Genomic DNA, 22,111 nt, shown 5'->3' with positions numbered 1-22,111 from the left:
AGAGAGATCAGAGATACAGACATGATGCAATTGACAAAGTTTGTGTGGTGTGAGAGTTATATTGTCGCGTGCATGTTAAATGTCATAAATGGTGTGTATGTTTTTATTATATCACTTAGTCGTCACATATATAAATTATTTGTGAGCCTGAAGAAAAATTCTGTACTGAATTTTCTCGACAGACAATTAAAGATTTTGATTGAATGATTGATTACAAGAGAAGGCACGTCTATGATACTAACATTCTTTTTTATAACTGGATTATACCATCTTTGGATATTGCAGAGAGGATGTTGGTGGTGGAATTTAATGTACCTGAATGTTATGGCTCATGAAGATTGATGCGAAGTCAGCCCTCAATGGACAGTCAGTGACCTCTAGGAGCAGTGGTGGATTCAGGCCGTGTCTCTACATTCAATTCAGATCAACTTTATGCGAACTGGATTACTTCAGGTTATATTGGTCTTTGGTCCCTATTTTATGCACCACCAAATCGTTCAAAAATTGTGAGCATATCTGTTTTTCATCTCTTTTCTGGAGCTGTATACAATGATAACACTGAAATAAAAGGTGGTCAAAAACGCTTAGAGGCTGGACTGAGAAGTGAAAAGCAGAAGGCAATAACTTGGTTGCAAAGTATAGAATATTGTAAGACTATCGTGAAAAAATGGGAGGAAAGAAAAAAACAAATGACCTGTATGCTTTTTGAAAGCAAAAGGAACAAATTCAGATCTACCATTGGAATATCAATTGTGCTTCATCGTCTTCGCAGGGCACGTGGGAGGAGATGGAGCCAATGGTGGGCAGGTGCGAATAGCAGGGGAAAGCAAAGTCTGATCCAGTTTGGTGACGCTTGACCTCAAAGGGGGCGTGTACTGAAGTGAAGCAGGTTGCAGCTGGAAACTTATGCTTCTCAGCAGGATAACTTCCAAATGATCTCAAGCACTGCGCATTTACACCGTGAAGGAGCAGGGAGTAAGCGCAGTTATTTACTTACGGTTCATTACTTCATTGGACACTAGCCTGGATTCTGACACCTTATGATCATTGCACAGTAAGAAAGGTCAACTGAATATGACGTCACACACAGGGTTAGGCTGTTGCAACCATGTGTATCGTTGCTTATAAAGCGCCGTCTTGGTAAAGTTTACTTTGTGATGAGTCCTCTCTGTATATCCACTGAAAAAACCATTATTTTAAACCCTTACATAATTTAACGAAGCATCAGCACAACTGCCAGTAAATGTGTGAAACCATAGGAAGTGTGTTTATGGGGATCAGTCGTATTCAAACATGTAGTAGTAGAATGAGGCATTGGACATAGCAGTATAGACTAATAAATTAAAAGGGAAATGATGCAAAAGGAATATAAAATATGTAAGGTGTGGAAATTTCTATTGAAGGTTACGAGTTTGTTCTTGGTTGTATTTATTAATATGGTATAGATTTATTTATGTAAACATGAAGTTAAATGCATACAAGCATTCTGTAATTTTTGAATGGGAGTAGCAAAAATTGTATTGTTAGAAAGGAAAACACAGATTCCGAATCCCAGAATCCTCTAGACTATGACCCTTGATGTCCTGGATCTCGGTCAACAATGCTCAAGGTGGTCTTCTGGCAACAGTTGCAAAGGGCCTCCTCTCAGTGGAAGTCGCAGTACGGAAAATACTACTGTGGTGGAGACCACACTGCTGTTATACATTGAGCCTGGCATTTGGCTCAAACATTGATTTCAATGCAACAGCAGTACTGACTTTCAGTATTGTCCTTATCCGGTTTTGCGTTGAAATGAATATTTTCAGCATGACCTTCAGGGTGATAGAAATGGAAATGTTCTTAGATTGTAAATAGATGGCAGTCTTAATCTTTTCTTCTCAATATGAAAAACCGTTTTTTTTTCTAAAAAACTTTCCTGAACACTGTCAGTTAACATAATAGCTATCCAATCAATATTTTGCAGATATTAAGTAATACCTTGATATCATAGAGCAAAACATGTTTATATAGCTACAAATTGCGGTGCAATTGTTGAGTTCAATTATAAGTTGATTAGAAACAGGGAAGTTTCAATGCAGGGCATACTTATAATTAATTGGACCAAAATGTTGGGGCTAGGACTGGTTAATGATACTGCAGGGAAAATAAACCAAGGTTTATCAGATAATGAGGAAAAGCTTCACTTTTATGTATTTGCCCCAGACAAGTGAATCACTTGCTGTCATAACTTTCGTATCTCTTTTGTCAACCTTAAATTAAAGGACTGAGCCATAGTACTTGGCCTTTTTAATCTTTATTTTACTTTGTTTCTTGTCCCTAAGTGATGTCATGTCAAAGACGTAATCTAACAAAGACTTGAAGTTTTATCCTGAAGAATCAATCTTTTCTTTTTACAGAATGCAACAGTGAACCTGCCTTATGATACCTACCTCTTCAATACAAGTGTCACTTTGTTAGGTGGAATCTTGCAAGGAATACATACCCTCAACATTTCCCTCAATGGTGTCTTTACCATCTACCCACCAGCTCGAATTAACTCCAGCACAACTTTAGCGCCTAAAGAAATACACCTCAACAGTATCAGCATCCTGGATGGAGGGATGTTTGAATTCACAGGAATAGCAGAAGACAGTGATGAGCTCAACATCACACTAGATGGGGGACTGGTCATACAGGGCGGAGGCATCATGCGTGGAAATAAACTCTCTGTGTCAGGTTTGTCTTTAGCCATTTATTTTTCATAGCCATTTATGAATAGAGGAGCCTATTTATACAGCTATCAGAGCAGTGTCTACTATCTCATACCATGTTGGTTTTGGAGAATGGATAAGCGCATTTCTGAGCCCAATTAAATAGTACTTTAAAATGTCTTTCAAACTTTATATTTAAGACAAAGGTAAGAGAATGCAATGCCTTCCATTGTATGTACAACTATCCCTCTTTTAGCGGTCAACATCACAGTTGATACAGATGGACTGATTGAAGCTAGTGGGCGTGGCTGGAAGGCAGGAAGTGGCCCATCTAGCCTGGTGTTTCAGCTCGACAATGGGGGTAAGTGGAGCGGTCACACGGACGGTGCTTGGTGGCTCGTGGACCAGCTACAGAATACCGCCAGCCGCCTATGATAAACACAAGAACCTTCTGATTTTGGCAGTGGTGGCAGTTTGGTGAGCTTGGGTATTCTGTAAAATTAAAAAAAAAATATGTGTACTATATTTGAGGATACAAGGAGTATTTATTTGAAGTGCTAACTTGAAGATATTTTTAGCAATGTACTTTACAATTATACTGCTTAACTTCATGCTTTTAAACTTGTTTTGAAATGTTAATTAACAACATCGTCTGTTATAGTTTCTTCTTAAGGGGAAGAGAAGCAGTAGTATATTGCTTGATGTATTTAGATGTGTGTCATCTTGACATTGTTCAAAGATATGCAACCAGTCACAGACCTATATCTCTAAAGATACAAGCTCTTTACCTCATTTTCTTGCGGTCGTGTTAAGGTGATTCTAAAGCAGCGCTGTGGTAGTAGAATTTGAGGAAGTCACTGACTGATTTATACTAGCCACATACCCTTGTAAAAGCTGATGTTTTAAATCTACAGGAAAACTAAATGGAAAAATGTTATTACTATAAGTTAACAGCAATTGTTTGTCTTTGCAGAGATCAACTGCACAAAGTGGAGGTCAGGAAGGTGCAGGTGGTGGAGTCGTCTCTCTTAGGGCCTCTCATTTTCTGGAAATAGATGGAATCATTGATGTCTCAGGAAAACAATCTGACACAGTTGGCTGTGGTGGTGGAGCTGGTGGCAGCATTGTGATCACTGGTGCACATATAGCAGGTTAACCCTGACGCTGAAAAGTGCCTTTGAAAATTGTCTTTATGCCTAGAATCTGAGAGCAGTGCATCAGTTGATATAGTGTAGATTGGGTAAACAGAAAATGCTCCAGGACTATGAAGGATTTCCTTCTCTTTGATAACCATTTACAGTTTCCTTGAATGTGTAGTCATATTTTGGTGGTTAAGCAAGAATCCCTAAACTGTAAAAGGCTAACATAAAAGCATACAAAATTTGCTTTGGCATTTTCTGTTTTTTTTTTATTATAAAAGTTATGTGAAAAAAATGGTGCAACAATGCATGTACAAAGTTAAACTAGCCAGCAAATGCCCATAAATACTGTTTCAAGTTTAATGAGTTTAATAAATTAAAACAGTTATGTTGATCCAGAATGTGTGTGGTATGTTAATGAGTTCAATGAACTACAGCACATTTGTTGAACCATATTGGTTTATGTTGCTGCAGGTCGTGGCAGCATCAGAGCTAATGGTGGAGCTGGGTCTTGTGTTCCCAACTGCAGACTGTGCGATTTGGAGCGTCGCTGCATTGCTTGCAATGATGGCTATTATCTTTTCCGTCAGGCTTGTGTTATATGGGATTGCTACGTTTACTCTTCTTCTTGCTGCAAGGGTGATCCTTACTGTGGACAGATTGTAAGAAATATTGTTATTTTGGTCTGTTCAACATTTTGATAGGATGTGTTTTTGGGATGTATTTTGTTTGAGTGAAATGTTTATTTTCTTTATTTTGTGCTATATGTTGAAAGAGTAACAGTTATAAGTCTAAATAAAAAAAATATTTTAAAATTTACCATAATTATGACTTCTTGGTTTTAGTTCACAATAAGATACAGATTACCAAGATATGAGTGAATAAGCTCTATAGTTTCAGAAGTATAAGCCATCAGAGAACTTCAAACCATCAAGAACTCTCTCATATTCTACTAGTGTTATAGTAGTGTTTTTAATAGTTATAGTGTTATAGTAGTGTTAAAATAGTGTTTTTATACTGTTTTAATTTTGTGCTTTCAGAGAGGGGGTGTTGGAGGGGGAGGACGCATATCAGTAACAGCAACTTCCTCCTACACCTACCTGGGAGACTACCAGACATATGGTGGAAGGTCACAGTCTGAAGTAGGTGGCTCAGGAACCACCTTCCTTTCCACTCCTGCAAAAAATTCTACATCACAAGAAACTTCCCTCATCTTAAACAATTACAACAAGGGCCCATTGGAAGTGTCAATTAACAACATCAATAATGATAGTGGAAGAACTTACATCCTGGTCACTGAAAATGAGAGCTTTGATAGTGTTGTCATTCGTGGCTATGCTCATCTAGCATTCCGAAAGAGAACAGATGTGACCCACAGTGTTTCCATTGCTATTGGAACTCTTCAAGGAGACAATACTGGGATGGTGCATTCATCCCAAGAGCTACATGTGGGAATTGCAGAGTGTGATGATCCATTCCCAACATCTCTCCGAGTTTATGATAACTCTCAGATGGGGCTTCCCAGAAGTGAGTTATCTTCTTTCTTCTCATGAAATATAGAAATGGCAAAGTAAAACCTTGAAAAAGTTTTTGTGAAACTGGATAAATTTCAGTTTAAGTCATTCAAAGTGCAACAGAGACCTTCTAAGTTTTCCCAACATGCATTTCTTTGAATACATTATAGATTATAAGGCAGACTTTCTGTAGGGACCTGAATACAGTTGTGGACTTTTATATTTCTGCTTATAAATGTTGATAGTGTTATATTTATATACTTCTATTGCTAATAATAATAAGTGAGCTATTTATATAGCGCATGATAGTGCAGTTTGCTCTCAACACTTGAGATAAAAAAAATAAATGAATAATAAATAAAAGCTTACAAAGGAAAATGGAAAACAGTACTGACAAAATAATAAAAGTCAAACAGAGGATGCAAAAAAGAATGGGGGAACAGTGATGATTGAGAGCAAGTTAGATTTGTCTGCAAATGGAGACAAGCAGACAAGACCCCCAAAGATGGGAGAGAACAAACAAATAAATTTTTTTTATTGCTTAGGTGAGAGAGTTCCAATGTTTTTCTGCACAGTAACTAAAATGCTAGTGACCATATGATATTGTTTTAGTGACAGGGATAGCATACAGTCATCAGTCAAAGAGTGGAGTTGTCTAGCTGAGATTTAGGAGATGGGATTAACCATTGACAAACTCACGTCCTGTCAGTCAGATAACAGTTGAACCATGCTAGTGCATCCAGAAATTCTGTAGAGAGTGTTAAGTCTTTGAAGTTAGTTTTAATACAGTGAAAAGGTCTGTTTGCAGACTGATCCTAGGGGATTAGGTGCATGTGCTTGTCAATAAGACCAGAGTTGTGCCAAAACCATTATCTTAGAGAAAAAGACAAATTGGAAACAGACTTTAGTTGCTTAAACACACTGATGTCAAGCTTGGACTTCTTAAGAAGTCTCCAGCACTTTTAAAAACAAAGATGGGAAAATGCCTGTTGACAAACTGACATTAACAATATTTGTGATGGTAGACATCTAGGCACTAAAGAAAAGGGTTGATGAGTACTGGGTCTAATGGTACATTGTTGGTTGAATAGTGTATACAGTACTAGAGAGACTGTCCATTGATGCTAGTGTAATATCACACAGAAATAAAATGTACTACATAGATCAGCACTCAAGGTGTTCAATTTGCATGATGTGGTTGCATGCTCTGACCAGACATGAACCTGAAGCAGCTGCAGTTCAAGACAGTCTACATCAATGGCACTATATCAGGGCTGCAAGACTTACAGATTGGAGAGGGCGTCACTGTGCTACTTGGTCAGCTGGTCAGTGGATACTGTTCAGTACAGAATTGTGCACTAGACAATTAATGAAATAGATGGTATTTTTTATTGCTTAGTTATTGACATGTTCATGAATTGGTATATACTTAACTAAAGGTATGGCTTGCTGGAAGCAAAGATGTTTCTCCAACCACAGACTCTGCTTAAAGTTGCTCGAAAGATGTTTTATATTTATAGCTTTAGCTATGCTATACCATAAAATTTCCAACATTCAGCAGTATTTTGTCTGCCAGGACATCATCTGCTCTACCTGAGCATGCTGTATAACGTAAAGGATCATTCAAGTTTGAAAATCATTTTAAGTGACATGGATTTGGTTCATGGCTTGAAATTAGTTCCCATAATCTGCAGCAACCTATTAGCAAATTTGAGGTTAGCTTGGTGTTTCACTTTGAATGATAATGAATTTTAAAATTTGCAGGGAGGGATGGAGAATGTTGGAATGCGACAGTACAGCATCAACAGCCTGGACATCTCAGCAGATGGAGTGTTAGCTGCTGACTATGTGGAAGAGTTGAATCCATCAGTTATTCTTCAGGTCAACTCTACTGTCAGGCTGCATGCAGGCAGTGCAATCACGGTAAAATATACTAGAATCAAGAAACATCTCTTGTAGAAATTTTTCTTTAAAGTCTTTATATCAAGTTGCACATGAGAAACCAACAAGAAAGAACTATTTAGTCTCCTTGGCATTAACACCATGCAGTACTTTGGCTTAATGCTGCCTCTAGGGTCATCAGGTTGTCCCTGTCACTTGAGTTTAACTCTTACAATAAAAATTCCAAACTCTTAGGTTTAATGCCGAGGAGATTTCAAGATCATTGAAAATGTTGCTTTTGCAGGCGCCTTGGGTGAAAGTGATCACTACTAGCCTACAAGTAGATGCAGCTGCTGTGATTGATACCAGTGGCACTGCACCAGATGGCATGAAACAGAACGGTGTTGACAATCCTTCAGGAGGTGATTTAATAATATAATAATAATATTAAAAAATCCGTCAGCAAGGCTTACTTAACACAAACCCTGGAACCTCTCAAAATAAACTCGTGGTAATAGAGATAATACCCATTTCTATTCACCATTGTTAAAACTCTTCAATATGTCCAGGTGGTTCTGGAGCTGGAAGTGCTGCAGCAGGTGGTCAAGGCACATTTACAGAGCTGGCTGGCCCTTCACCTTACTATGGTTCCTTGTATCTGCCTCATGAGTATGGAGGAAATGGTGGAACAGGTGGAGGATCTGCTTCAGATGCAAGATGCTCTCCACAGGTAAATGCTTGTTCTGCATCATTTTTGAACATGACTAAATATTCTTGGAGAAGATTTTATTCCACATTGTCTTATAGACATGAAAAAGCAGTAAAGGTTTTAACAGGGTTGACAACAGAGTTTAGCTGCTTTTATCAGGTGGATGAACAATAAAGTGTAAGATGCTGATGCACTTTGTTTATGATGCTTGTGAAGGATAGATCTTAATGCGGGTTAAATAAGAAGTATGATAGAAAAGAGATTTGTGATTGAAATCTATGCACACAGATGATGGAAGAGATGTCACTTAACTGATTTCTTTTCCTTCCCAGACATGTTAGCAGTGAGGAAATGGAATATGAGAGAGTGAGGTTTGTTTATGACACTGTACTTTGTGACTGCAGACTTGGTATGTTGGCAATCTGTTATAGAACGATAGAACTCATAATGTTGGTACTTTGGATGTGCAGACTCAGAGAAAGAGTGCAATAAAGCTAAGTTCATTGATGATATTTTGTGAGTTCAGGTCCAACATGAGGGTGGCCATGGAGGAGGTGTGATAGAGCTAGAGGCCACTGATATCAGAATTGATGGGCAGTTGCTAAGTGAAGGCAAACCTGGGTCTGGAGCACGGGCTGGTGGAGGAGCTGGTGGCAGCATCAAAATCCGCTGCAAGAACTTCCGAGGAGATGGCACACTGTCAGTTCGTGGAGGGAATGTTGCTGCAGGAACAACAACATGTCGTGGCGGTGGTGGTGGAGGTGGACGAGTAGCAATCTACTATTCCCAGTCTTTCTTTGACGGAGAGGTTCAGGTTAATGGAGGGGGTAATGGGTATGAATGTGGAGGATCAGGAACTGTGATTTGGAAAGATGAGAATGAAATAGGCTTCAGGCTTCATGTGGACAACAAAGACACCTGTGAACCCCTCCAGACAGCCATTGATTTTGGAATTCTATCTGACACTCATCGTGGTGAGCACAGCTTTCATACCTGGCTGTATGACCCCTTGGGTGGTCACAACCATGTGTTTCTTGCTGTTAGTATTTTTGGAGGAGCTCATCTGGCCCTGCATAGGCGCAACATTGATGATTTCACGCAAAGGATTCAGATTAAGAGAACAGGTAATGCAAGGCATGTACTAAAAAACTGTACTCAAATGATCTAAAGTTCAAAATATTACTGTCACAAATGTCCAGTCAGATAGTTGATGGATGACTTCTGTGGATGTAAATGGTGCAGGAATTATTTCCCAAAATCCATTTATCCATATGTGTGAGCAAGCTCTTTAGTATGAGAACTTAATGCAATCAACTGCAGGGCAAAATGTTACTTGTTCAAGGGTTCTTTTTATGCATAAAAAAATCACCTTTTGTGTGCACATCAGTGAATATGATTTAGCAAGGGTAGATAAAAGACAACAGCTGTGAATCTGATTCAGCAAAGAAGGTGAACTAAACAGAACGAAAGGGTTGGTCTCTGTCTTTCACACACTGAGCCTTAGACACCGTGAACCACATTTTCCTGCAGCATGATAATTTCCCTTGCACTTGTTTTTTTCTGCTGTATGATACAGTTGTGCCATACATTGAAGACATAAAAATTCCAAATTAACTGTACTGAGAATATGAAAACCCCAATTTAATTGAAAAACATTTGAGAGTTTGAAACACCAGTTAATAAAGACAAAAAGTTTGTGTGTAATCATGGCATACTTTATTCAGGTGGTGACAAAAGTGGTTGGCTACACCTAGGTCCTAAACAAGAATTGACAGCTGAGTTACCACTAGACTCACCGGAGCTTCAGTTTAGTGTGAGGTCCTATCCAGGTAGTGTGATGAGAGCTGACAACACCCTCACACTGCACAACATGACACTTGACCTTCAAGGGCTGCTGGAAGGTGTCAACAATCTCATCATTGCACCCCATGGGGATCTCATTCTCAGGTAGGCCACAGCTGTCAGTCCTTAAGATAGAACTCATTGCGTGTATAAGCATGTGTGTGTGTTGCTATGTAACTGATGTAAATAGCTGTGATGCTTAGTTTTTGCTATAATTCTTTCAAGGAGTCTTTAAGTCATTGATTTTATATAGCATGCAATCTTTCCTGTTTGCTTGTCAAGCTTTTGCTGATGTAATTATGTGATCCATGAATTTTCCTTTTTTCTTTGTATGCTAAACAGACTATTAGGCAATTCGTCAACTACCTTGAGAAATGAAGTTCAGTTTGGATCACTGCACATCCAAGGTGGGGGGACACTACAGGTGCGAAGTCAGGGTCAGGGGATACGCTTGATCGGAGACTACATACGAGTGGACAGTGGTGGGCGACTGGAGCTGGACAAGCTGGAGCTGGTCACAAGAGAACTTGAAATTCATGATTTTGGCATAATTTCAGCTACTGGAGAGGTGATGGAGCCGTTTAGTTAGTTCACGTGGAAGAAGTTGAAAAGAGAAAGAAATTAAGAGTTTTAAAAAGTGTGCTAGTCACTAATTATGAGTACTAGTTATTAGTGTGCTTGGTTTTTGTGTTGTTTGGGGTGGAGAGATGTAGTTGTCACACCTTCATTTCATCTGCTTAGCTAATTCTCCTTTGACCAGTGATGCCATTTATGTTAAAAAGACCATCATTGTAACTGATGTTTTCCTTTATTTGTATTTTTCCATACAGTCAACACGTACCAGTGCAGGCATTGGTGAGTTTGGTGGTGGAGCAGGCCATGGTGGACAGGGTGGTGTTGCCATCAGCAGCCAAGTAGGGGGAAAGTATTATGATGATGTCCGACAACCCACTTTGCCCGGCAGTGTTAGTCGAGAGGGCAACATTGAGATCAAGGTGGTGGCTATATTCACATCATCGCCAACATCACTCGCCTTGATGGTGAGTTTGTGCTACAATGTCTTTTGGCATGTAATTTCATTCATAAGAAAAAGCTGATTGTTGGTGATGTTTTAGTGCTGGGTCTAACTGCAAAGAGTTAGTTCCAGTCCTGGTGAAACTTCAGAGGAAACTGTACAGGATGGAAATGAGATCTGAACCTTGACCTATGAACCTATTGGTGACAAACACTGGACTGCTGCACCACAAAACATCTCTCTTGCAGTGAAAGTAGCTCTAAACAAAAACAAAAAAATCAGATTGGCAGAGATGGGAGTGACAGATGTGATATGTGATCAGACCATAACATACGAAACCTTTTTTAAATTATCAGTAAATTGCTTCTAAATTGGTTTAGACTGTTCTGCAAACATAGCATGAGACAGTTTTAACTGCTGCAGATGGAATAAAATGTTTAGTGTAGCTGACTTTTATGACTGTTCCATCTGCTATCCTTGCATTATTTAATTTGATGTGTCAAATGATCAACCTCTTGATAAACTATTAGTGAATGTGATAACTAAAACAGACAGTTCTGTGTAGGTGTCTTGATTCAACCTCTAGATAATGCAGTAGCACAATACCTTTTACAAGATTTAGAGCTCTCCATTTTATTTTATAATCCTAAAGAAATTGTAAAATCTTATATAAGAAAAGAAAATAGTTTTAATATGGTATCATCTCATTTGAATAGGTTATGACACAAATTTCGCCTTGAAGCCCAACTCATTATTCTGAGGCATTTGATAGACTTAAATATGTTCTGTTGGCCTCTACCTTGCATTAGTAACACATTTGACATTTGCTAGACTTGTACACTTTTTTTTACCTTTACCTTATATCAAAGACATGTGTGACTTTTGCTAGACTCATAAATGTTCTCTTGACCTTTACATTGTGACACATGTGACAGGTATAATTGAAGCTGATGGAGCAGATGCAACGGAGAGAGCTGGAGGAGGAAGTGGTGGTGGAATACTTTTGGAAACCGATTCTCTGTATGGCAAAGGATCTATACATGCTAACGGTGGAAAAGGTAGCATGTTTACGATGCATAATAAAAGTGTGTCAAAAATAAAATAATGCATTAATAGAACTGGTTATTCAACATTAATTGACCTGCTACTTGATGAGTTACTAGAATAAGGGTGATATAGTTTTGATCTGGCAATCATTTAATCCATTCACTCAATTGTTTAATTTCAAAAGGCTTATCTACAACTGGCGGTGGTGGTGGAGGAAGGATAGCTGTGTTCTACAATAGCCAAGAATTCACAGGCAGCTACTATAGCTTTGGAGGGGCATCGGGAAATTCCTCTGCAGTTGGTGGGCCTGGCACTGTCTACATTGAGCAGAGAGGGCAGAACAGGAGACTTTTTGTTAGCAACATACCGGGAACACCAGAACTGTAAGACACTTTATCTGACAAACTCACTGAAGGTTTTTCAGATTTGTTTGCATAGGAAATGTATAGAATATTTTATGTATGTCCCAACACTGAAATTCAAATCAAATGTTTGACCTCTTTACCAAAATACTGAATTTTAAAATAAAAATAGCAAGTTACTCTTTTCTTTACCCACTTGTTCAGGACATTAATGGTATCGTTGTAAGCAAAAGGATATTGGTTGAATCTGTCAGTTTGAATCATGGTCATTGTTCTATGCAATCTGGACATTCAGACTTCTTAAAAGATAAGTAGTTGAATGTAGTGCTTTGAATTTTGATCATGGTGAGTCATTGCTCTATTCAGTCCAGGCTTGTATTCAAACTATTCAGACAAATGGTTGAATGTAGTGCTTTGAAACATGATCATGATAGATAATTGCTCTGTTCAACCCAGAACCGCATTCCAAACTACTCAGAAGACACCATTATTCGTCAAGATGGAGGCCGTGCATGGCTGACCATGCCTGGCACCTACAGCCTGATCTTAGATGAGCTCCACCTGACTGCTGGTGCTCACCTGGCCCTTGAGCCCAATTACAACAGCAACCACAACTTTGAGGTCACGGTTGGCAGATTTGTGGGTACTGAAAACATCCATGACAGGTTGGTCATAGTTGATCTTTTACCTTGAATATCCCAAAAGTCTGTTTACCTCTTTTTTTAATTATATTTTGTGTTGCAGTGACTGGTTGTCAAATGGGGATTAGCCATTATTTGACAAACTTTCCATGCATTGAGGTCATGTGCCCAAACAGTATTGTTCATGTTATCAGCAACTTTCATCATGTATGCCTGAAGAATTTAGTCAGTTTTCATTTATTCATTCCCTGTGTTACGGATGAGGTGTGTGTGCAGCTGTGTGATTGATGCTGAATACCACAACGCTATCAAGTGCCATGCATGTGGTTGGAATAAAGTCTAAATTTGAATATTTGTATGATTTTTATTCATCTGCAGATGTTAAATTAGCCTGACTCAGTTGTAGCTTTGTTTGCATGCTTTTATTGGAAACACAACATTGCAAACTGTGCTAACACTTTGTTCTTACCTTGTATTTTTCAGGTCTCAAATTGGTACTCTTCATGTTGGTCCAAATCACCAAGTCAAACTCTCCCAGTCTGATCTGTACATTCCACTCAACTTCCATGTCTATCTTGGAGGCTACCTTGGTTTACCTACCAAGCAAAGCTGTACAACTTAGACTGCTCCGTCAATGGTACTTTAGGAGGAGTTCAAGATCTTGCAATGGTGGCCTCTTCGCTCACTCTAGATGACATGGCCAGATCATCAGGTGTTAACACAAATGGACTTTTCCTATTTCAGAAGCTAAACTTGTTATCTAGAGCACAAGTAGCAATGACTGGAAAAGACAAGTATGTGTTCTCTTCAAGGGAAATAAATCTTGGGCCTGGGAGTCAGATTAGTGCATGTCAGCTAAGTATGGAAGCTGACAAGATCACAGTTGCAGAGGGCGCTACTGTTGACCTAAGCGCAGCTTGCAACATGGCATCAGGCAAAGGTAATTTGTCACTTATACATCTTCCTCTTTTTGCATACCTCGTATATCTCATACCTCTTTCTGTCTTCTCTGTTCCTCTCTGCATGCATGGGCATGAACACATGTGCATTTAAGAGAATCAACAATTAATTTAGTAGATTCTCTGTCCAGTCTTGAGGGATGTTTCAGAATATTTTTAAAAAACCTCAAAGCCATCCTGTGAAGAGAGAAAAATACACGTGGCTCTAGAATTTGTTTGTTTTTTGGTGTTTTATGCCATGCCAGCAACTACGTGGCTCTAGAAAGAGATCTAGCCTAGCTGTATGAGTGACATACTCTTTGCCATTGTGTTACTGGACCTACAAAAGTCTGTATAGACTTTCAAGCATTGCTGCTAGAAGTTGTACAATCTCTATGCAAACATTATGTTGCACATAAATGATGCAGTTTGCTGCTACCCATTGTCTATTTTTATTTTAGGCTACAGTGGTGGAAATGCTGGTGGAAGTCATGCTGGAGAAGGTGGTGTCACAACTGAAGCATCCAAAGCTGGAGAAACATATGGAGACTTCCGCCGTCCAACCACTGCAGGCTCTGGGGGTCGTCTGACACAACCTGGTGGTGCCCTCAACATTAAAGGCATCACTGTCACAATTGCAGGAACCTTAAGAGCAAAGTAAAATAACCACCAAAGTGTGTGTTTGTGATGGAAAGAGAGCAAAAGATTTATCTGTGTGTGTGTGTGTGTGTCAGAGAGAGATTATTTTACCAAAAATGTTCATGATCAACAAAAATGTAACTACTTAGATAATGTTTGGAGCAACTTATCTTGATCAAAGTTTGTATCAGTTCGTGAATTCATGCGCTGGTGAGTTTTAAAGAAATTCTTAGTGTTAAATCATCCCATCTACTGTGTTCAGTGGAGAAGATGCATCATACCACAAGGACATCACAACAGGTGGTGCCTCTGGAGGAAGTATTGCAGTAACAGCAGATGTACTAGAAATGTCAGGTAAAAATGTAATCACAGCTGAGCACATCTAAAGAACATGGATCATTATCTCTAAGTGATTGCTGCTAAACTAGTTACTACTGATAAGCAAAGCATTTCTACCAATGAAGCACTGAATAATGACATGCAAAACATAACACACAATTTTTTTTTTTTTTTTTTTTTTTTTTTTTTTTTTGTCTTAAAGCTGAGAGATTTTGTTGCATTACCAAATATTATTAGATGACATTGCTAAGAACAAAAGAGGGATGCTTATATATATATACTTATACTTCTATTTGCTTTTATAACATTTTTCGACTATGTTTTATCACCTGGTTACACATTTTTCACTCTTAATAGGTTGTTATTGCTTTTTTAAAAATTTATAAATGTCAAATTTACAGATAAATGATATTAATATTGATTTGTAAAATAAAAATAAATTGAAATATTAATAATCTTCCTTAACTTATGATCAACAGTTTTTGGAGTAGTTTATTTTACAAAGGTTTTACACCAAAGGCTTGTCAGAAGATAGTTGAAGCTGTACTTAACTTACAAATACACAGGCTGTATAGTTTACAGGTAAGCATTGATAAATCAGGTATGCAGTCTTTAAAGAAATGACTGCTACTGTTGGTCCAGGCTCAGTGCATGCTACAGGAGGAAGTGGCAGCAGCTATGGTGGAGGAGGGGGAGGTGGACTGGTCATGTTCAAGTACAAAACAGGCGGCGTATATGGTCAGGCAATTGCAGAGGGAGGGTCAGCTACAGATCCAACCAAAACTGGTGCAGCAGGTCTTGTCTACCAAGAAGTAGGCCAGGGATATCAGGCGTACAGAAAGGTGAACTAATTCTCATACACTTATTATTCTCTTATCTCTCGTTCTCTCTCTGTGTCTGCCTGTTTCATCAGACCTACACTCTGTGATTAATGATTTGATTAAGAATTTATGGTTGAAGAGTTCAGATGGAGGAATTCAGAGTACAGAGTAGGATGAAAAAAATGAGTATTCATCAGCATGCATATGATGAAGCAGATTTGTGTGTTTGATCATCTTTTTTGTGTTTGTATCAACATACTAATGAACACTTTGCATGATTTCTCAGTTGATGGTCTCACAATCATTAACAACACCACAAGTGACGAGGCTTGTTGTGCCAAATGATGAGGTCCTTACGGACGTCGATCAGGTTCATCTCAGTGGTGCACCTATTCTGGCCTTCATTCCAAGGCAGGACCCAGCCCCCTCACTGACCGTTCGTTTTGGCATGGTAACTGGTGACACACAGTCAACTGTGCAAGTTGACAGTGGCGTGAGATTGTCTGTCCTTACCCAATCAAGTATCCGTTCAGATACTGCTGTGTTTAACAGTACATTTTTTGTGGCAACGGGAGGAGTGATTGACCTACCGGAGATGGTGATAGTAAAGAAGGATACAGCTCTTGAGCTTTGTGGAGGGCTGTCATCAAGGACACGTGACATGGACATCCAGGAGGGGGATCTCTGAGAATAGCCTACCCTGCTTTTAGTTCGTCCTCGGTGACAAGTTCCACAGCAGGAACTGTAACTCTGTTTTCCCTGAAAACACGAACAGGTGGTGTACTTAAATCAAACAAGTGCAGTGCAAGTGGAACTGTGAACCTGGTCCTCACCTTCATAAACAAAACAGATGACTTCTCAGTTCCATCAGGAGTTTCTATCTCATCTGGTGCAAACATCACTTACATTGAGCAGAGGCACAACCCACTGCCAAACAGAACTTGTGAATTGGGTAATGACCTTCTCTTGTACAAAGGACAAGAGTGTGAGCTTCCAGCTGGTGAGCATGTCTTCAAGACTGTCACTTTGGAAACAGGTTCTTCACTTATTCTAAGAGGAGACACCACAGGTGTTCTAAAGACTCTTGTCCATGCAGAGACCTTCATCATGAAGCGAGGAGCAAAGGTGAATGGTACTGGCACTGGTTATCTATCTGGTGGTAGAGGGCAGGCCACGTCAGGCACCATGGGAGCGACATACGGTGGGGCAGGCGTAGGCAACCCAGCAAGTGTCTATGGTAACATCCCTTTGCCAAGAGACTATGGAAGCAATGGCTTTCAAGCATCATTGCAGAATGGAAGAGGAGGAGGGCAGCTTGAACTGGACATCTCTGTAAAAGTACACATTGATGGAGTGATAGACGTCAGTGGAAGTTCAGGTGCAGCACATGTTAGGACTCATAATCATCTCCCTCAAATATCAATGAGCTTCATTTAGTGGGTTTTTTTTAAACAAGTAAAAGAATGATAAGTTAACAAATTGGGGAATGATGGTGGGTGGGAAAGGAGAGATCTTTTGATCAAAGCCTTTTAGCTACATCAGATTTCTAATGAAACAGTTGTCATTTTAAATAAATGAATGTCATTTAAACAGTAGAAGCACTTCATATTTATTTGTTTCATTTTTTCATTTGACTATTTTTCTCGATAGCCTAATTTTATGGAACCTTTTATGTAGCTATTAATGCAGGAGTTCAGTTTGTGTTTCAATAATCTGCTGCTGTAGGTGGCAGTGGAGGCAGTCTATACATTCATGCAGCAAACTTGACAGGAGAGGGCAGCATGTTGGCCAGAGGTGGTGACGCTGGTGGAGGAGGTGGCCGTATCTCAGTGGTTGTTCCAGTCAGTGGCTATTATTCCTTCTTTGGATCATACGACACTTCAGGTGGACAGCTATCTGGCATAAGAGCTGCATCAGGTAAGAACAGAACAGTTGAGTTCAGTTTATACTTGACAGAACAAGGAAAAATCCTGGTTATGATGGAACTGACCGCCAATCTGACCTACCCTAGAATGTTTTGCTGATATAGCTTCATAGGGTACTATTAGAGCCCCTAAGAGGTAAACACAGACAAGCTCGCATGTTTTCATAATAAGCACTAGTACTGTATGTTGACCTTGAAAAGACAGTTTTCCTTTCACTTGTCAGTTTATAGCCTTGTCAGTTTATAGCCTAAAATAGCCTTTATATTATTGCCTCTAATTTTGATTCAATTGTTTATGCAAATTTATGTTAACATGTATGATTTGAATTGAAATATTTTAAACTTTAAAATTGTGTGAGCTGTGCCTGAGCAATAAATGTTTGTTTTGTTCGTTCGTTAATGTGGGAAAATAGGAAAAGCATAAAACAGAGAGGCCTTAAAAGCTCTAATGTTTTATATAGCAGATTTGATAGTGACAAACAGAGACATTTTTGTAAAATTTTATATGTCTTTAAAGTTAACGCACCCACACCCCCAATGCATGCGCAAATATTTTAGTGATAGATGTGCATCTACAAGGTGTAGAATGTTGCACATAATGTAAGTGGTTTTTTTATAGAATGTCTTTAATTGTAACAATGATCATTTTAAAAGTGTAGAGCTTATATAACATACAACCAACAAATTGCTTATGCTTTGTTTGGATTTGATTTAATATGAATTCTGCTTTGTTTTGCAAAGGGACTGTTTTCATCGAAAAGCCAGACGCAGCAGGTCAAACATCCCAGACCCTACTTATCTCTGGAGATGGGTCACTACCTGTTCTCCTGTCCAATTCCATAGGCATTCCAAACATTTTGACAAATCTTGAAATGATGAATGGTGCACAGGCTAGGGTTGCTGACAACTTGCAAGTAGGTTTTGTTAATTTTTTTCCAGAGTTTTTTTTTCAGCATTTATTTCATTGCAATTATTCTTTTTTTTTTTTATGTACAATATTACAGTTTCAGATTTGACAATACACACAATAAAGACATGAGTTTCTGAATGTGTTTATTACTAAGAAACAGGATCCGACATCACAGTGGTTCATAAATAACATCAGGATCTTATATCACAGTAGTGTATAGCTGACACCAGTCACCTATATCGCAGTTATTCACAAGGTGTAATGTTAAGACAGGGTGAGGTATAGTATACAATCCTCTACAGTGTTAAAAGATAGCATTAAACAGGACTGGGAGAGTACTTGAACAACGTAATGTGCACTAAGCCTAAAAGCCTGCACTGATATGGATGCTAGGATGTTTAGAAAGGAAGCTTAATGTATTGTTTAAAACTGCATAAGCTTTATTCATACATGTCTTATACCGCTGAAAAATGCTGAGGTTTTTTTTTAGAATTGTAAGATATCTATTTTCCTTTAAATGATACCTTTGATTTTTTTCCCCATGAATTAAAAAAAATTATCCTTGCACATTTTACTACATGTATCATGACAGGTCATATTATACAAAGGGCCATATGTTTATAGTTCTTTATGACCATGATCATTGTGATTATTTTGTGAAGGTGGGTACCTTATCTGGAGATGGGACTGGAACACTTATCATCAATGATACATCCACCTTAGAGATAAACAACTTTCAGGACCCTGTTCGGGGCTCCCAGTGCAGCTTTTATGTAGGCCCCAATGCTCGGCTTGTTCATACAGACAAAGACCTTATCATCTCTGGACTGAGACCAGTGTTGGATTTAGAGGGCCATTTAATTGCCCGGTCCTTGAGAATTGGCAGTGCTGGCAGCTTATTTCTGAAATCTCATGGACTGAAGGTTGACTCTGTCCTTCTGAGTGACCAGGTGAAAGCCATGGTGACTGTAAAGGAGAGCGATGGCAGTCAGTCAATCATGTTCTCATCACTGAGTCTTGGTTACAATGCAACACTTAACTTTGCCCAGTCCAACGTGACAGTAACAGCTACAACACTAGAGATGATGCCGATGTCCATAATGAAGACAGAGGCAAATCCTGCTCATTTACTTTTGGTGGTGGATGCCCTGACGGTACATGACACAGCACAAATTACAGTGGCAGGACAGGGCTTGAACAACCTAACACTGAATGGTGGGGGTAAGTGGTCTGTGCCCAACAGCATTAATGTTTTGATTTGTTGGCTTTTATTGTGTAATTTTTTTTCTTATAAGAAATGCATGCTTTAAGAAAAACAGGCACTGATGTACATATTTGTTCACGCATGCGAACAGCAGTACTTTGAGTGAGAAAGTTGTTATACAACATCCAAATGATCATCCTCAGCATGACGCATTCATTTTAAGCAAAAAAATACTTGCCATTTCAGCAGTATTTCACTTGTGGTGCTTTACAAAACAGGGGGAAGCCATGGAGGGGAAGGAGGAAGCAGCAACTGCAATGGATGTACCTACGGGTCAACAACCTACCCCACAGATTTGGGCACTGGCACCAGTAACAGTCCTGGTGGAGGCAGTGTGAGATTGAAGGTTGCTGGATCCCTCTTTCTTGATGGCAGCATCACAGCTGATGGAGCTTCAACAGCGGTTCAGGTGGAGGTGGGGGCAGTGGAGGCAGCATCCTTGTTGAGGCAAATGCAGTGTCAGGTCATGGGATTATGACAGCAAGAGGAGGCTGGGGTATGTAAAAGGAGTATTTGGCTTCACCATTTTTGTTGTATCAGCAGCTTAGTCATCATTGTACTTGTTTTAGCCATCCTAACCAGTGAACAGTGCAGATACTGCCACCTTAACTTCATTCTAAAAAAGTAGACTTTCTAGAATTGAAAAAATTTCATTTCCCAATTTTTGGAATTATTTATTATTTATTATTTTGTATGGCTTAAGCATCTGCTTTGTTGTTGATTCTCTCCAGGCTCTGGCAATGGTGGTGGAGGAGGTGGTGGGAGAATTGCAGTGATTGCCGCAACCTTCAACTCCTTCCGTGGTGACATGACATCAGAGGGTGGGGATGGCATCAATTGTGGCGCCTCTGGAACAGTGTACTTAAAGCAGAATGACAATGGTGTCCTGAAGCACTCCGTCATGACAGACAATGGTGGGAAGACCTGCAGGGGAGTTTACACCATTGCTGCATGGAAAGATTTGTCTGTACCATTCCACCTGAATATTAGAGGGGGAAGCTCTGTGAAATTCCAGGTTGAAAGCACTCCTAATCAGCCTTTGCAAATAAGCTACATTGATGGGGACTACACAGGGGTACTTGTGCTACAAGACCAGCAGTATGCTAGGATAGCTACATCATATGGAACGCAGCATGCATTTGCTCTGAAATGCAAACTTGAGGCACAGAAGGGCAGCATGGTGACCCTCCCATCCAAGCTCTTACTGACAGACTTGTACAGCTCTGACAATGACTCTGTCAGTTTGAATGTCTCTGGTCGTGTGTTGGGATTGTCAGAGCTTGTGGTAGCAAATGGAGGACAGGCATTTTTCAGTCTTGAATCACAGAATGGCATTGACTCCTCACGCATTGGAGCCCCTGGCTCACTTTTGCTGACATCTGTATATGTGACGCATGGGGGGACCCTGATGCTGGGTCTGGATCGTTTGTCACAGTTCTCCTTGCAAGTGCTTCAAGAATTGGATGTAGAGTTTGGGGCAAGATTATGGGGAGAATTCTTACCCTTGTTGCACCCTCTGCCAGCATTGCCTTTGGTGGGGAGGTAACCAGCACAGGACAAGGGCAGCCACCACGTAAAGGTGGTGTGGATGGAGGAAGTCATGGTGGCAATGGGGGATCCACATCCTTGCCTGTCTTGCCTGATACTCTGTTCAATGTCAGTTCTTCCGGACAAGGGGAAATAGTCCAGCAGGTAACGAGGATAGCAAGGGAGGAGGCGGAGGTGGTTTCATCAGAATTTCAGTTGACAATACCTTCACTCTACATGGTGTCATCAGCAGCAATGGTGCGGAAGGAGTGAATGGAGGCAGTGGTGGTGCAGGTGGTAGTGTTGTCATTGTGACTGAGAATTTCCTAGGTGAAGGGCAAGTTCAAGTAGCAGGAGGTGATGGCGACACTACAAGCACAGCAAACAGTGCTGGCGGCGGTGGTGGTGGCAGAATATATGTGGACATCAAGAACTACAACAATTTTACAGGAAGTTACATCACACAAGGAGGATCATCACTGTCACAGGCAGGTGGTGCGGGAACAGCTTTGGTCAGTGAGTTCAGAATGGGATTTCTCAACCTGTTTATCAGTAACACAGGTGCAGATGGGAGTAGCTTTGCAGAAACAGTCCTTGACCTTGTTCCAGGCACTACAACCTTCACAAACCTCATCCTGGGTCAAAATGTGCAGCTGGAAATTTCCACACCTAATCTGTACTTAATTGCTCAAGAGATCTCATGTGAGCAAGGCACAACAGTGTTTATCCATGATAAGGTCATTTTCAGTGCAGACGTCAACAAGAATGAGACTCGTTTGGCATGCAGCTTTGATGTCAGTGAACAAGCAGAGCTGCGGCTGCCAAACACTGTTGAACTGCTGGGAGCTAGGAATAGATTTGATGGTAGGTTTTACTGATGATTACTCTTTATAAACATTTGCTGAAATT

At 39.8% G+C, this 22,111-nt stretch overlaps 4 protein-coding genes across 4 annotated transcripts in view; all 4 read left to right on the top strand.

The window, feature by feature from the left end:
• Positions 1 to 5,200, top strand: part of LOC112561609 — a 26,272-nt gene extending 21,072 nt beyond the window's left edge. Inside the window, exons 30-35 of the mRNA XM_025234189.1 lie at positions 2,524 to 2,715; positions 2,947 to 3,089; positions 3,664 to 3,841; positions 4,304 to 4,491; positions 4,870 to 4,971; positions 5,177 to 5,200. Coding sequence (XP_025089974.1) covers positions 2,524 to 2,715; positions 2,947 to 3,089; positions 3,664 to 3,841; positions 4,304 to 4,491; positions 4,870 to 4,971; positions 5,177 to 5,200 — 827 coding nt within the window. The remainder of the gene's footprint in view (positions 1 to 2,523; positions 2,716 to 2,946; positions 3,090 to 3,663; positions 3,842 to 4,303; positions 4,492 to 4,869; positions 4,972 to 5,176) is intronic.
• LOC112561096 lies at positions 3,134 to 13,506 on the top strand. Its single transcript, XM_025233328.1, has 16 exons — positions 3,134 to 3,167; positions 3,664 to 3,841; positions 4,304 to 4,491; positions 4,870 to 5,356; positions 6,559 to 6,668; positions 7,108 to 7,266; positions 7,529 to 7,646; positions 7,794 to 7,954; positions 8,460 to 9,057; positions 9,658 to 9,880; positions 10,118 to 10,343; positions 10,606 to 10,815; positions 11,726 to 11,848; positions 12,022 to 12,220; positions 12,656 to 12,864; positions 13,324 to 13,506. Exons 4-13 carry the CDS (start codon positions 5,251 to 5,253, stop codon positions 11,729 to 11,731), a joined length of 1,917 nt encoding a protein of 638 aa, XP_025089113.1. The 5' UTR covers positions 3,134 to 3,167; positions 3,664 to 3,841; positions 4,304 to 4,491; positions 4,870 to 5,250; the 3' UTR covers positions 11,732 to 11,848; positions 12,022 to 12,220; positions 12,656 to 12,864; positions 13,324 to 13,506.
• Positions 13,507 to 13,617: 111 nt separating this feature from the next.
• On the top strand, positions 13,618 to 20,684 carry LOC112561608. The gene is made up of 11 exons (XM_025234188.1): positions 13,618 to 13,780; positions 14,240 to 14,435; positions 14,680 to 14,771; positions 15,399 to 15,598; positions 15,864 to 16,035; positions 16,251 to 16,955; positions 17,303 to 17,494; positions 18,243 to 18,415; positions 19,074 to 19,632; positions 19,894 to 20,171; positions 20,407 to 20,684. Exons 1-10 carry the CDS (start codon positions 13,618 to 13,620, stop codon positions 20,151 to 20,153), a joined length of 2,712 nt encoding a protein of 903 aa, XP_025089973.1. The 3' UTR covers positions 20,154 to 20,171; positions 20,407 to 20,684.
• LOC112561606 overlaps positions 20,426 to 22,111 on the top strand; it is a 65,286-nt gene continuing 63,600 nt past the window's right edge. The window contains 1 exon segment of the mRNA XM_025234187.1: positions 20,426 to 22,066. Coding sequence (XP_025089972.1) covers positions 21,730 to 22,066 — 337 coding nt within the window. The 5' untranslated portion in view covers positions 20,426 to 21,729.

The sequence above is a fragment of the Pomacea canaliculata genome, linkage group LG4, assembly GCF_003073045.1.
Source record: "Pomacea canaliculata isolate SZHN2017 linkage group LG4, ASM307304v1, whole genome shotgun sequence".
NCBI classification, from domain to species: domain Eukaryota; kingdom Metazoa; phylum Mollusca; class Gastropoda; order Architaenioglossa; family Ampullariidae; genus Pomacea; species Pomacea canaliculata.
Note: the sequence above shows the minus strand (reverse complement) of the source record. Positions and strands in the feature narration are given on the sequence as shown.

Coding starts and splice junctions, on each gene's coding strand:
- LOC112561096 (XM_025233328.1), top strand. CDS start 5,251: ATGGTGCATTCATCCCAAGAGCTACATGTGGGAATTGCAGAGTGTGAT. Junction 5,357..6,558: donor TCAGATGGGGCTTCCCAGAA/GTGAGTTATCTT, acceptor TGCTCTGACCAG/ACATGAACCTGAAGCAGCTG. Junction 7,647..7,793: donor TGTTGACAATCCTTCAGGAG/GTGATTTAATAA, acceptor CAATATGTCCAG/GTGGTTCTGGAGCTGGAAGT.
- LOC112561608 (XM_025234188.1), top strand. CDS start 13,618: ATGACTGGAAAAGACAAGTATGTGTTCTCTTCAAGGGAAATAAATCTT. Junction 13,781..14,239: donor CAACATGGCATCAGGCAAAG/GTAATTTGTCAC, acceptor TTTTTATTTTAG/GCTACAGTGGTGGAAATGCT. Junction 14,772..15,398: donor AGATGTACTAGAAATGTCAG/GTAAAAATGTAA, acceptor CTGTTGGTCCAG/GCTCAGTGCATGCTACAGGA.